Source organism: Diaporthe citri, assembly GCF_014595645.1.
Source record: "Diaporthe citri strain NFHF-8-4 chromosome Unknown scaffold_9, whole genome shotgun sequence".
In the NCBI taxonomy this organism is placed as follows: Eukaryota; Fungi; Ascomycota; class Sordariomycetes; order Diaporthales; family Diaporthaceae; genus Diaporthe; species Diaporthe citri.
In genome coordinates this window covers 1,196,964-1,212,018 of record NW_025064854.1, presented here as the reverse complement: position 1 = coordinate 1,212,018, position 15,055 = coordinate 1,196,964, and the positions used below count along the sequence as shown (strand labels likewise).

The following is a 15,055-nucleotide window of genomic DNA, read 5'->3' as shown; positions in this document are numbered from 1 at the left end:
GGGTAAAAAGGGAAATACAGGGACTGTCCAGTCTACGGACTGATAATAATTAGCAAGCACCCTGTTCAAGATCTGGATATACACTGTGCGTTACTTTTCTCTGCAGTTCATGATCATATAAGTGCTCCCGGCGTCTCGAGTGGCTTCCGAGCCACCATCAAGAACATTGGCGTGAAAAGCCTCTCCTTTCCCCCCAACACTAAGGCCTCCGCGGCCTTAGACAAGCTGTCTCCCGTCTTCTTCGTTCCAGGCGGCGCGAGCCTCAACATCTCAAGAGCAGCCATGAAGTTATGCGCAGCCCAACGGCCCCATCGCGTCATCCTGATGGTGCCAACCAAATCGCCAATAGTGTTTGCATACCTCCAGCCAGCCCCGTCGAGAGGCCAGTACCACGGCGCTGGATCGGATCCCTCTGCGCCCTCCTGGAATCGCTCAGCAAGATCCTCTGCCTCCATCAGCTCGAAGCCCGCGGCCTTGATGGCACGCAGCGCCTCCTCAGCCTTCACCATATTGGCGATGCCATCTCCCTGCTCGATATCGAGTCGGATCCGGCGGTGATGCAGGTTATCGTTGTCATACGCGTCCGTCATGACCCACTCGTACACTCCAAACACGCCGCCCGGCTTCAGCACCTTGAACACCTGGCTGTAAACCCCCTCAAGGCTGGGCGCATGCACCGTCGCCTCGATGGCATAAACAGCATCAAACGTGCCCTCGTCAAACGGCAGGTCCATAAAGTCTCCCTGGACGAACCGGCAGTTGCCCGCCAGCCCGTCCTGCTCCGCGTACCGCGCCGCGCGCTGCACCTGGTACTCGTTGATGGTGATGCCCGTGACGTACGCGCCCGTGAACTTTGCGATCTCGCGCGCGGGGCCGCCGACGCCGCACCCGACGTCCAGGACCTTGTGCCCCTTGCGGATGCCGATGCTGTGCGCGAGGTAGTGCTCGTGCCGGGCGATGGCGGCGCCGAAGGCCTCGCGGGCGCCGAAGCGGCAGAAGTGGAAGGACTGGCTCCACCCGTACTCGTAGAAGTCGGTCGCTAGGTTGTAGTACTGGCGGGTCAGGCTGGCGTAGTCTTTTGTGCGTGCCTGTGTTGGAGTTTAGTGCCTGTGTATGATCATGTAATTTGACTGGCAAACGTAGGGCGGGACTCACTGCTCTGTCTGCCTCCGTCTCCCCCTTTGCCTCCTTATTATCCCAGTGCTGGAAGTACTCGTTGACGGCCGCCTGCTGGGCTTCCTTGTCTTTATTGAGCATGGCTGAGAAACCCTCGTGTGTTGTGGCTGTTTTCTTGTGCATGATGTTTTCGAATGTCATGTCCCTCGCCAGGGCAACATCTTGTCCGGGTGCCATTGCGTCAAGGATAATTGCAACTGAGGCTTGCGTGCAGACTTCGAGCAGAAAAGCCGTTGAACTGGATTGGAATTGGAAATATCCTATTGGACTGGCTGAGAATCTAATTTCGACCGAGCGTCTTCGCAGCCAGCCGATGCCTTTATTTAAACTGCATCTCGTTGATATCGTGAAACCGAATACTGACCTGTTCGTGTAAGTCGACGCGAATACGCTTGCTGGCCGGCACGCAACACGAATACGAATGCGCGTGGTCGGGTTGCTAAATTGCACCCGAATCCTTTGAAAGCCGATCCAAAGTGACGACTCAACGCCGCGTGAGTTTCCCCTGGCCGAAGACCCTCTCGAATTCCGGAGACATAGCAGGAACAGACAGAAGATCAATCGCCATCTGCCAGAAGAGAGGAAATCGATCCCTAAGTCCTGCGTGGATTGAGTCAGTCGGCGATCCCAGTTGATGTGCACTCTTCGTCCGAGGTCTCCTTCGACAAGACTTCATCCAACCCAACAGTGCAGGCCGTCCAAAGAGAACTCCACGAGATACTCGATGTCCTTCGACCGGACATACGCACGTCTAATTAATTCAGTAATCGTTATGTTCGCCTGAACCAACTCCACGGCGCTGCACTGACGGAAAGGGGCGTGTCGGCCGCGGCCACAGGCCGCTTAGTCTGTTCAACCACACCAGGTACCGAGAAACGTATGCGTGACTGTCATCTGTAATTTTGTTTCTTGTTTCTCGTTTATCTCGTAAGGAAGCGTTTCTCAGGTTCTTTCTCTCTCAAAAACTAGACTATGCAGCCAACAGAAAATTTCTCTAAGTAGACTAGGAAACCTCTCCCACACCTTTCCAGCAAAAGGCCTGCTCACATGTCTGTATCGGAAAATCAATTCTAATCGTCATCTGGTTCGGTATGACTCATCGAAGTCTGAATTACCCAGTTCCGGTAGTCGTGGTAGCTTCACGTTGCTGCTCCCACACCTGTTGGCACAAAAGTTGAGCCAGCTCTGCCACGCTCAGGTTACCACTCAGGAGTTGCTGAAAGGGTACGTTCACGCCAAATTCCCGCAACAGCCAGTTCCGGAATTCAGCACCTATCATGCTATCGAGTCCTTGACTCGAAAGTGCCGCATTGTACTTGACCTCGTCCAGCATCAAGAGCCGTGACAAACGAGTGGCCACGTACTCCAGCACGATATTCTCGGTCGCAGCTTGATCGGAAGCCTCACGAATGGTCTGAGTGATAGGCTGCTGAGAAGCCGAACTTTTTCCGTTTGTGTCGCTGTGGCCACTCTGTTCCTCGACCGCAACCTGGACCCAGCTGAACCGTGGGTCGTCGGCCCACGGAGGGTCGATTCCCGCGGCTCGGATAGTGGCGCCCCATCGCCTTGGTTGCGCGCCGGCAATGATGTGATCGCCCACTAGATCATCATGCACCGTCTGGGGCAGCATGGCGACTTCGAAAGCCTCGAGCATTTCTGGCTCTAGTATGCCCGTCATGCCCTTTCCTGTCACGGCACGTTCGATCTCACGATGTTGTGCGATGTATCCGATGCCGAAAATTGGCGGCAGTACAATCGAGACCCCAGGAAGCCCCCGTGCTCGCCGACGTCGCGCGAGACCGTCGAGGAATGCGTTCGCCGCGGCGTAGCTGGACTGACCGGCTGAGCCCATGGTAGCGGCCACTGAGCTCGTCATAACAAAGAAGTCGAGCTCAGGCTGTGGCTGAAGACCTGCAGTTGTGGCACCCGTGCCGGAGAAGACGCGGTCCAGATTCAAGCAGCCTTGCAACTTCGGCTGGACCACCTTGTGCCAAGCTTCCGAGGATTGATTCACGAAGAGCCCATCCTGAATGATGGCGGCAGCATTGAGCACTCCTCGAATGGGAGGGAAGTTTTGTCCTCTTGAGGAAGACCTGATTTTCTCCACCGCATCCTCTAGTTCAGCGAGACGGGTGACATCTGCGCGCAGGACCATGACTCTAACCCCGCGGTCTTGGAGGTGCTCGACAAATTCGGCTGCTTCTGCACTACCAGTCGTACCGGTTCGTGAAAGGAAGGCAAGATGCTTGGCTCCTCTGGCTGCCATCCACGCTGCCACGCTTCTGCCAAGTCCTCCTAAACAGCCAACAAGGAGGTAAGTTGCATTTTCTTTGAATTGAAGGGGGAGTCTTCGCGAATGTGGGCCAACAACATCGAACGAGGCGTCAGCGTAGGAGACGACATGAACGCCCGATCCCATGTCTTCCGGGACTGGAAGATCGAATGCTTTGCCAGGTGAAACGTTCTTTTTTGGGCTAATTGGGCCGATCTTGCCTTCACGCAAGAGGCTTTCGCAACGTCGGACCGCTCTAAATTACAAATTTGATGTCAGTGGACGCCCAGTGGCAGAAGCACAGCTTCCGAAGCTTGATGTGGTAGGAAATGAAGTTTCCCTTGAAAAGAATCCTGACTTACTTTGAGACCTTTCGTGGATGACGGGTGGCCAGTTGTTTCAACGATAGCTGGAAGAAGGACATCCCTCTGATGAATGCTATCGAGGACAGAAGCTTGCTTCTAGCTTCGCTGTTGCCACTCGGATTCTCAATAGCGACGAGACTGGAGTTTCTGGCAAAGCATTGGGTGAGACTTTCAAGGATGGATGTGTCTCCCACTGTCTCAGAGCAGAGAATTGCGTCAACTTGGCAATGTCCGTCGAGCTCATCAGCCAGTGAGCCCCGAAGGCCCTGTTCGCCCTCTTGATTTGCATGGTCCCAGCGAATGACCCTGCACGACGATGAAACCAAACCACGCTGCTGAAGCAGGTGGGCTGTCGCTTCAGACGTTGTTATAACGGTGACGTTGACGCCGAGTGCCTTGCAGATCTGCAAAGCAGCCATGCCAACAGCCCCCAACCCATCTACAATAACCACATGCTGACCATGATCCACCTGCGCAAGCTCTTCTAGAGCATAAATGGCTGTAGCGAATGCTGAAGGTATGGTAGCCATGGCAATCATATTCTCCTGCTGTTCTTTCCCAGTAACTGCGAACAGGAGTGACGCAGTAGTGCGCTGGAACGTACTCAAATGGCCGTCAAAGGATGCAACAAGACCCGCGACCAGCGAACCTGGCGGGAATTCCGCCTTCACAGAGTCACCGGCACGCGACACTTTGCCTGCCATCTGGTGGCTGAGGAATGTTGTATCATCTGCACCATCTTCGGCTGTCAGGCCAATAGCGAGAGTTTGTACCTCTACCTCATCTGGCTGGAGGGGCCGTCCGACATCTTCATCGCGAGAGAAGACCAGATCTCCTGTTGCCCCTGCCAGCTGAGCAACCACAGCAGGTGGTCCGTCTTGTTGTCGCGCCATCTTGGTAATGCCGGAGTCAGGCACGAGCTCGCTATTGACTTCAGTGTGCGGCAGTACCCGGCCAACATGTACGACCCCGCCTTGGACGCAGTATTCGGTCTCGCCGTTGCGGCCTCCTTGGGTGTGTTGTCTCTCGAGGATATCGGAAGCTATGGCGGCTAGTCGCTGATTCGAAGTGGTCTCGGCATCGTAGTCAAGAGTTACCAGGTCAAGTGAACGCTTTTCTTTGCGAATAGTGCGTGCAGCGCCGACGATCAAAGCGAACTCGGGGCAATCGCCGGTCAAGAGGCCACCGGATGTCACCCATGTCATGGACGATGTGGACTCCATAAGTCTGATGACAGCCTGCAACTGTAAGTCATTGATACGCGTGAGGAGCGAGCCGGTGTCTGGGGTAGTGTCCAGGACAACCACTTTTGTCTCTTCGCTCTTCGCAATGGTGATGTCGACCTTTTCCAAGGACGACGACTCGACACTCCAGCCTAGTTCTGCAAGGTGGCTCGAGATACTGTCAACGAGGGCGGTCTCAGCCTCATTTTGATAGACCAACATGACATGTTTGGGAGTAGCGGCTTCGCTGCTGCCACTGCTCTCGCCGTTGACATCCACAACCTTGTCATGAGAACCTGTGCGAGCGAGCAAAACATCTTCAGAGATCGGACGGACGGGTGCACTCATGCTTCCCTCAAGTTCCAAAGCTGCCTGTATATCCTGCAGGGTGTCGCCGTGTTTCTGAAAAATGAGCGCTCCGCTAGAGCTGAGCAGTTCTGAAATGATCCTGAGGCTGGGGGCATGCCGGTGTACAGGGAGACCAGAAATGATCAAATCGAACTCTTCATGTTCTCCACAAGTCTCAGCAACCCTGGAGGCATTGAGATCTATTTCGAGAAAGGCAATTGTCTTGTAGTCTCTGTATTTCTCCTCGAGCTCGTGCCTGACAGCCGTCGAGGGAACAGCGATGGTTAAAACCAAGCCAAATGGCACAGGTAAGAACTGAGCAAGAAGTGCCGGCTCCAGGAGAAGCATCCGGCCCGCCTTTGGATTTTTATGGACCATAATGTCCACAATGGCGGGGATGGTATATCGTGAAGTCTCGTCGAGATAATCCGCGTCCGCTTTCCATTCTTCTCGGAGGAACAAATCCCGTTTCATGGGACCCTTCAGCTCCTCGGGAATCGCTGTCCTGTACCGAAGCTGTCTCAGGCCTGACAATCCAAACAAGACCAGACCATCTGGCGAGATAAGTTGCCCGTGTGACGTAAAGGAACGATTGGCTAGAGGTGAGTCGGTCCATATTCTCATTTGGCACGGGCGGCTCAAATCTTCAGAGGGAACAAAGAAGCTGGCCTCGTCGATATGAGTGAGAACCGTACCACAGCGCAGGTTGTCCGGATTGCCGTCGTAGAATGTAGCCTGAGTGGTCTGCATGCAAGCGTCTATGAAGCCAGGGTGCAGCAGGTAGCGGGATTCACCCTCTATGAGCCCGCATTCCCGACTGTACACCATATCGCTGTGAGCAACGCTGGTCTGGACAGACGAAGACGTCTTCTGTATGGCGGAAGGTCGGTCCATATTCCACGCCGACGGATCTCAGCTTCTCGATCCAATCGAGGTGTTTAGTCTTGCGCCACGACGCGTCGTGGGTGGGGAGAGGCCGCGGGCGTGCCTTGTTCTCGATGTTGACGGCAACAGATCCCCTTGCCGCCTCTTTCCATGTGCCGTAGGAACAGCTGCTTGCCGTCCAATTGTACCACAGATTTCCTGTCGTGGATTTGCCTTGTACGGGCTGCATCCGGAAGAGTGTCTCCGTTCCGGAATCGTCGTCGGGTATCACCGTCGCGGTGGAGCAGACAACATCTCGGACAGTATAGCTCTTGATGTCAATCGGCTCATCCAGGTGGTCATTAATCTGAGTGACGGCCTCGATCGCGAGCGCAAGATATCCAGTGCCTGGGAACAAGACCTCGCCAGCAAGGCGATGATGGCATAACCACGGTAGATCTTTCTGTCTCAAAATCTGGTTGTTTGTCAGCAAAAGGAAGATAAAACCTTCTCAGTATCAAAGGACTGGATGACTATCAAAACTCACGTTCCGCCACATAGGCTCCAGTGGAGATGCTCCATGAAGCCGGCGGCCGAGGATATCATGCCGTGGCTCCAGCATCTGGCGGTGCTCTTTGCTCGAGCGTGACTCGTCCCACCAGGATTTGGTGTACGTCCAGCGGTAAGGTGGTAGGTCGACTAACAGCGAGGCGTACGTGGTATCGACTGACTTCGCATTACCGGAGGTGTCGATCCTGAGAGTATCGGCACGTTCTAGGACAGCCTGCATATCGATTGACCCATTCCCAGCCCAAAGGTTACCTGCCAATCTGAGAAGCTGCTCCGCGTCATGCTCTCCACGTTTAAGCGTTGGCAAGTATGTCACATCTTGAACCCTGCCATTTGCCGACAGGATCTGTCGGATCGGACCAGCAAGGGCAGAGTGAGGCCCAATCTCGATCAAAGTGTTGACCTCAGGCTTGCTGTTGAGCAAGAGACGGACACCCTCATCGAATAGAACAGGGCTTGAGAGATTAGAGGCCCAGTATGAATCTGAGACCTCATCGGCCTCCAAGTCGGTATTCTTAACCGTGGAAAACATGGGCACCTCAGGCAGCAGACCTTGCCCGCTCGACGCCGTAGATTGCGACGATGAATCTTGAAGCTGCTGCAGGTACTCTTTAGCAGCCTCTTTGACGTGGTGCGAGTGGTAGGCTCTGCCGTCCGTCTTGAGCGTACGATTGAAGACATGAGCCTCATCCAGGATGACCTTCAACCGCTCGATAGCCTTCTTGTCTCCACTAAGTGTTGTGGAGTTGGGGGAATTGTGGCACGCAACGACCACTCCGTCTCGAGTCTCCGGACGATCGAGATACTTGGCAGAGATCTCTGTAGACCCAAGGCCGACGGCAAGCATGGCTCCGTCCTTTTGGAGTGACGCTGCTGTCTTCCCACGGAAGTACGCAGCCCTGATAGCACTTTTCGCTGAGATCTTTCCTGAAGCATACTGCAATTGGTACTCATAAATTAGCGTTTGCTCAATGATAACGGGTCAGACATGCCGAAGAAACAGAAAGCAAAGTGATGATGACTGAAAAGTCTAGAAGACTCACCGCTGCTGCAATTTCACCTAGAGATGAGAAATAATGGGTCAATCTCGTATTCAACAATCAGAAGGATCAACAACGTACCAGATGAATGTCCAACTGTTGCCAGCGGACGAACTCCCCAATGGAAAAGCAGATCTACGAGTGCTATTTGCACCGCTGTGCAGAGAGGCTGGGAGAATTCAGCCTCGTTGACGACACTGGCAGATTCGGCCTGTCGTAATAGTGACTTTATTGCCCATGACGGTGGCGGGTCCAATTCCTTGAGATGATTCTCAAGTTTTTGAATAGACGATCCCACTATGCACGGGTAGGATTGCAATAAAGATATTCCCATTTGGGCCCACTGTGCGCCCTGGCCTGGTGCCAAATTCATTTAGCAGAAGTCTTGGATAAAGGCGATCGAGGTGGTTATGAAATAGCGCGTACCTGTGAACACGAATGCTGGTTTGGCGATTTTGTCGGCCTCGACAAAACGGGTCTCTTTGACAGCCGCTAGGACTGATGAGTCGAAAGATCGTTTTTTCCCGATGGAAAAAGCTTTCCAAGAGAACTTTGAACGATGAGTTCCCAATGTATAAGCCAAATCTAGCAAGTCTTTCGAGTCTTTGAAGTTCAGAGTGGCATATTCCTGCACCATGTTTCGTAGAGTCGGTTCATCATGGGCCGAGAACACGAGGAGATGCGGTGAATCATCAGTTTTGTGAGATTCTGGCGGTAGAACGAATTGTTCGTGTGCTGCATGCACGGGGCTTTCGGCCTTTGACGTCTTCGCCACGGCAGCGGAATCGGGCAAGGAAATCAAGGAGCGATGGGAGGACCCAGCAGCTGGAAGGAATGAATGTGCGCTCTCCAAGATAGTATGAGAATTGGTTCCTCCGTATCCGAATGCATTGACACTGATGCGTCTCAGAGGGGCGGGCAACATTGACGATGAGGTAGCTTCTTGAACAACCTTGATGCCATACTCCTCCCAGGGAACTGAATCAGTTCACAATTATGTTAGAATCCAGAGAAATAATCCCAAATGGACATGATTGGGTGAAAGCATGGAGGACTGACTTTTCGGATTGAGCACAGATATTCCAGCAGTTGGTGGGATCAATCCTTGTTCCAATGCCAATGTAGCTTTGATCAGTGTCGCGATGCTACTGACAGGCTCACTGTGCCCGATATTTGGTTTCACCTGTCGGAGAAGGTCAGCAAATGCTGAGCTTAAGGGAGGCCAAAAATATACTATGGTGTGTGCGGTACATACGCTGCCGACAAGTAAAGGATGATTGCCACAACCTGAAACATTCATAGCCTTATGAATGGCCTTGACCTCGATCGGATCGCCGACCGGAGTGCCTGTGCCATGGCATTCAAAATATGAGGTCTCGTTCAAAGGCAAATTCGCTCGCTGGTACGCGGACAAGATCACATCAACTTGACCATCGACGCCAGGGTGTGCTATGAGGTCGTCCTGTATCCCGTTACTGCCAATCCGCAGATTCAAGTCAGTGAAACGCAATTCCTGTCGAATTGAGAGTTTGTGGTCATAAAGAGGCCTCTAACTCCATAATAGAACAATCAAGACTTTCACCGTCTCTCAAATGCAACATTACTCACCAATTGGCAGCAGTGCCTCGAATCACAGCTCGAATGGGGTCCCCGTCTCTGATAGCAGAACTGAGAGGTCTGATATAAAGGGCGCCCACACTCTCTGCCCTCCCGTAACCGTCCGCTGCTTGGTCGAATGAGTGGCATTGATTCGTTGGAGAGAGAGTGCCCAATTTGGCTGTATTCATTTGCTGGTCCACACTCAATATCAAATTCGTCGCCCCAATGATGGCACCATCGCAGTCTCCCGCGGCCATGGATTGGCACGCAAGATGGATTGCATACATGCTGGAGGAGCACGCCGTATTGAGCATCACACTGTATGTGGTGTTAGAAAGGGTTCTGGAGGCCACGACACGGCAGACAGGCGGAGTCGAAGGAAACTCACCTCGGTCCTCTCAAGTCAAAACAATAGCTCATGCGATTTGCCAGCATACCGTTATCGACCCCAACACCTGCATACACCAGTCGGAAGTCAGGCTCCTTTGTGTTCATATGCAGATAGTCTTGGGAGAAGGTGGCAGCGAAGCAGCCTGTTTTTCTGAGGCCAACCTGCTCCAGAGATATTCCGGCATTCTCGAAGGTCTCGTACACTACTTCGAGAAGTTTTCGCTGTTGGGGATCCATGTTAATGGCTTCAAGCGGCGAAAGCTTGAACATTCCAGGGTCGAACCCCTCTAGGTCATCGTCCAGGAAATAGCCACCAGAAATATTGAAGCTTCCAGGACGTTCCTTGCTCGGGTGGTAGTATGCATCAATATTGAACCGTGAGCTCGGGACTTTGGTACTATTACCGATACCTTTAGACATCATAAGATTCCAGAAGTCTCGGGGATTTCGGACATGCCCTGGCATACGGCAACCTAAAGGGCAGTTAATAACTTCGTCGGGGAAATAATGTAGATAGCGGTGGTTAAAGTACTTACCAAGTCCAACAATTGCTATTGGCTCTTGGCCATCCCACGTTGCCTGGGAGCCCATTGTCGCGAGCTTTCACAGCACAGAAGTTACGACTGATTTTCTTGGCTTCTTGGTGTAGAGAGACTGGAAGGCAGAGGGGTCTGCGAGTCTGCAAAAATTCCAATACATGTGAGGCAGAGCCAGCTTTATAGGACCAGATGCTGCAGACAAGGGCTTAGCGTGTCATAGGTGCGATAGGGCTCGTAAATCATGAGTTCTCGTCACTGTTTGTCTGATCGGGAACCGAACTCCATGGGGGCCAGAAACGCGAAACCAGTGGCCTTGACAAACAACACTCGACCGATCACCATGGGGGCCAAAAATGCAGAACCACTGGCCTTGCCTTGACAACCAACGCTCCATAGATGATGCTATAGACCCTCACCAGTGTGCACACTATATGACCTAGTACACTTGAATCTAGAATTAAACTGCTATAAACTTATTCAAAAAAAAACATATACTTAATGCTTTTAACATTAATTTATATATAATAAGATTAAATATATATATTATAAAATTAAACGGTGAGTTAAATAACTTTATAATAAATAATTACTTTTAATAAAAATAATAAAATTTAATTATTATTTTAAAAAAATCCAATATTCTTATTTAAACTACTAGTTTAAGGTTATTAACTTTTTAAGCATGCTTAAATAAGGGGGTTTGTTGGTTTTAAATCTAAAGAGGGTTAGATAAATCTTAGCAGTGAGCAGGTACAGTCCTCCGGAAATACTATGGAGTCAAGGGAAAATCACCCGGTGACCATATCTGCAGCCCGCTGGAATTTTCACAATGTGTCACATCCCTTCGAAGCGGCTACCTGGGCAAGCAGTAACTCGACCCTCGGGCGCTTACGGAGTGGTTTCACGGAGCACATTGTGCTTTACTCGCGGGACGCAAGGGGGAGCACTGTAGACGCAGTCAGAAGGATTAAGGTGGGCCGCCAATCCTGATGTGGCTTGCACTACCTCAGGCACAGCAGAAAAGTGGTGCTACCCTCCTTCAGGGTTATCTTTACCGAGTCCAGAGCTCGTCAGCTTACGCCAACAGCCAATATTACATGTCGGCAAGGATGAGGTGCATGGCACCAACGGATGCTCCAAGGAAGCCGCGTCACTTCATGCTGTCAGAAATGTGATGAGCAGAGGTGCCCAGAAGGAAACCCCCTCACCGAGAGTGGGTCAGATGTCGAGCCTTGTCCCACACATCGCAGCCAACGTCTTCCCGCAGGTCGTGAAGGTGGTGTGTGTTTTATTAGATCGCTCCCTCAACCTTCCGAATAAGAATGAAAGTAGGCTGACACCCCTGATTAATGTCAAATCAGATTACCCCAGGGTGTTTTGGTAGCATTTGATCCATGCATCCATCATTGGACTGTTCGGGTCGTGAATTCTTCGGGTAATTTCGTCGCTCCTCGACGATCCTTGAAAATTTGCATTGGGCGTCTCCCTCTGACAGCCCGGAGTGAAAAGCTCGACGCGGACTGTTCTCGGTCTCTCGCGCGCTCAAAGCTTTTCACGTCGGCGGCTCTGCCTTAAGTCCCCAGAGGAATTTAAGCAATGGCAACAACTGTACCGGATTTTCCTCCTGGCTATGTCGAGGAGGATATCAGTCGAAGAGTTCTCATTGCAGCTTACTTATTCATTCCCCTTGAGATCGTGATCGTTGGCCTACGCTGCCTAACTCGATGGAGGTTCGCCGGAAAATGGGGCGTCGATGACTACTTCATGGCACCAGCCTTGCTCTTCTGCCTCGGAGTCTGTGTCATTGGGATAGGTGAGTCTACTCCCCTAATATCCGCTGCTTTTGCCCGACTGCTGACACGAGGCTCGTACCCCTCAGTCGAGGTGCACATTGCGGGCATTGGCCGACACCTCCTAGTTCTCTTGTACGGTGGCGAAACTGAGAAAGCCGTCAACTGGGTTAAGTGCGGCTATGCCATCGAAGTGGTCTATTTTATCGCCGTAGCATCGCCAAAGCTATCGGTCCTGGCCAGCTATCTCCGGATTTTCGTCGAAAAGAAGCATCGCATAGCAGCTTACACAATCGGTGGAGTTGTTGTTGCTACAGCCTTTACAGGAGTCGTCACGTCTCTGGCGTCCTGCCGGCCTTTCTCTGCCCGCTGGGACTTTACGCTGGTAGACACCCATTGTATAAATTCCGCACACTTCTGGCAAGGCATGGCGTTCCCCAACATCGTCACTGATCTCTTGATGCTTGTGCTGCCCTGGCCGGTGTTGTGGCGTTTGCAGCTTCCGAGACGGCAGAAGCTTGCTCTCGTAGGGGTCTTCCTCCTCGGCAGTTTGTAAGTGGCGGTTATGACCTGAACCATTCTCCGCGGCAGCCTTGGGGAGCCTCCACTGACCGGTTTATAGTGGCATGGTTGCCAGCATCATTCGCCTGACAGCCACATTCCGGTTCGATTCACTTAGTGATGGAACTTATGTTTCGGCGGACATTTGTGTCTGGTCAATAGTCGAACCTGGGTGCTACTTGATAGCCTCTTGCCTTCCAGCTCTCCGCCCCCTTTTCACCAGCATGAAGAAGCTCGTCACGACCAGCTTTTCAGCCAAAAGCAAGTCCACTGGGAGCTACGGCGCCCAGAACACCGGAGAAAGCGAGGCGTACATAGAGTTAGTCTAGCCCGAGGCACCGGGTCTGTATCGGAGTCGCGAAGGGGCCGAAGAGGACTGTCAGCCCTGAAGATGTGGATACGATAATTACCTTAATTGTAGCTTGCGACCAATGTCACGTCCAGTTTGACCACAGTGTACTGTTGTTCTGTACCGGAACTGAGACCGTGTCCCCCGTGCACGATCCGTAACACTTCAATTCGTCCGCAGCCGCCGTCGTGCGTCCTATCGGGGAAATGCTGTTCACGCAGACGAGCTCGAGTAATGAGAGTCCACAACAGCATCCTTCGATGCACGAGAAGATCCGATGATGCAGATGCCAATCGGGCGTCCTAGCCCTACCAGGTCCTGAGTCAGGCACTTGGCGGGATGGTGTCACTGTCAGGTCTTTCCGAGATCCGAGTAATCTTGCCGTTGGGAGCCTAACACGAAGCGGGTCGGATTTGCTGCAGAATGGAACGCAGTGAGTAATCAGCGTGGTACGGCCTACCGGTACAGCTGTGCTACGGTTGGTTGGTGACCGAAGCAGCCTGCTGCGCCTGTAGCCTGCTGCTGTTGACGCAGTGAAGTGGAGATAGATCGTCCGACATCTGCATTCCTTCAGGCGGTTGCCACTGTTGGTAAGCTCCAACTGTTGGAAAGCTGCAGATTCCCAGGAGATGTCTCATGCGTCTCATGACCCGGCAGCCTGATTACTGAGCCTAACTTGTTTCGTACCGACCAATTAATGTTAGCGTGGTTTAGTAGTATAAAGTAGCTAACATGTAATAAAAATCTTGTTTATTTTTTAAATTATATTACATAGCTTATATTAAAGAGAAAGAAAAATAATGTAAAATTATACTTTATATTTTTAATTATTTATATTTTAATTTAAAAATATATAATAATATAAAAAAAAACCTTTACATAATTTTTATTTAAAAGAATTAAAATTAACACTATCTTAAAGTTTAAATTATTTAATAATTATTATAAGATTTACTTTATATAAAAATTATTAAAAATATAATAATTACAGCTAAATATTAATAATTTTTTTTTAATTAACTTAAGCTACTTAAAATAAATATAATATCTGTGATTTTTTATGGTGATTATATCCACAGAGGAAGTAATAAGAGTATGTAATAATGTACGGGTTGGAAAAAGATGTGAGAAAAGGGTCACAAGAAAAGAGAAATAAGCAAGGCTGGCAGTAGATCTGGACTGCAAGAAGCTACTGCGCGTCCTCAGCAACTCACGGGGATGATGAAGGTCGAAGACAGGGATTAAGATCAGAAACGGGAGCTATGCGTGATATTGGTTCGCGCTAGTGGGTCATTGACTTTTACAACTGACTGAGATCGGCAGCTACTGGTCCTCGATGGAACGTGCTCAGCCTGATCCCAAGCCAAAAGAGAGCTGGGTGGGCGGAAACAAAGAGATCGGTGGGTCGACTGGGTGGCCGGGCCGACTCTAGCTGCAGTGGAGCGGTAGGGCTACCAAAGGACCTGGCTGCGGCACAGACAGTGTGGGGCAGAAGGTGTCCACGGGTGTTATACCAACGATCGGGGTATTTGTAACAATTGTTGGAACAGGGCAGAGACTTATCTCTAACACATAGAACACTTATAAACCCTTGATTGTTTTAGGGTTGATTCCGCATTTAAGAGGAATTACTTAAATATGGCGGAGTTAAGGGTAAGAATATTAAGGGAGCGAAAATAGTTTATAATTAAACTATAATATATATAAGGATTAAGACATGCCCTTACCTCCTTAATAATAAATTTTCTTTTTAACTTATCTTATTTTCTAAAAAAGAATTTATAATTAAAGTAAATACCCTTTTAAAATTTAAAATTAATTGTTAATTAATCCTTTATAAATTGCATTATTTATATTAAAAAAGCTGGAAAATAAAATATAAGTAATTATTAAAGCTTAAAAAGCTTCTTAATTATATTTAATTAATTAATTATATTGTGTTTTATAAAATAAAGAAAATTTAGGAAAT

The 15,055-nt window shown here is 50.5% G+C and overlaps 2 protein-coding genes across 2 annotated transcripts; one reads left to right on the top strand and one right to left on the bottom strand.

The window, feature by feature from the left end:
* Positions 1-113: 113 nt before the first annotated feature.
* INS49_015457 (uncharacterized protein) lies at positions 114-10,438 on the bottom strand (the record flags this gene model as incomplete). Its single annotated transcript, XM_043176138.1, has 16 exons — positions 114-1,088; positions 1,156-1,337; positions 1,922-1,927; positions 2,473-3,378; positions 4,418-5,884; positions 6,080-6,119; positions 6,244-6,723; positions 6,796-7,755; positions 7,862-7,878; positions 7,940-8,215; positions 8,285-8,356; positions 8,918-9,041; positions 9,114-9,333; positions 9,743-9,775; positions 9,846-10,257; positions 10,384-10,438. 16 exons carry the CDS (start codon positions 10,436-10,438, stop codon positions 114-116), a joined length of 6,225 nt encoding a protein of 2,074 aa, XP_043019593.1.
* Positions 10,439-11,982: 1,544 nt separating this feature from the next.
* On the top strand, positions 11,983-13,066 carry INS49_015456 (uncharacterized protein; the record flags this gene model as incomplete). The annotated part of the gene is made up of 3 exons (XM_043176137.1): positions 11,983-12,199; positions 12,266-12,728; positions 12,799-13,066. 3 exons carry the CDS (start codon positions 11,983-11,985, stop codon positions 13,064-13,066), a joined length of 948 nt encoding a protein of 315 aa, XP_043019592.1.
* Between the last annotated feature and the right edge of the window lie 1,989 nt (positions 13,067-15,055).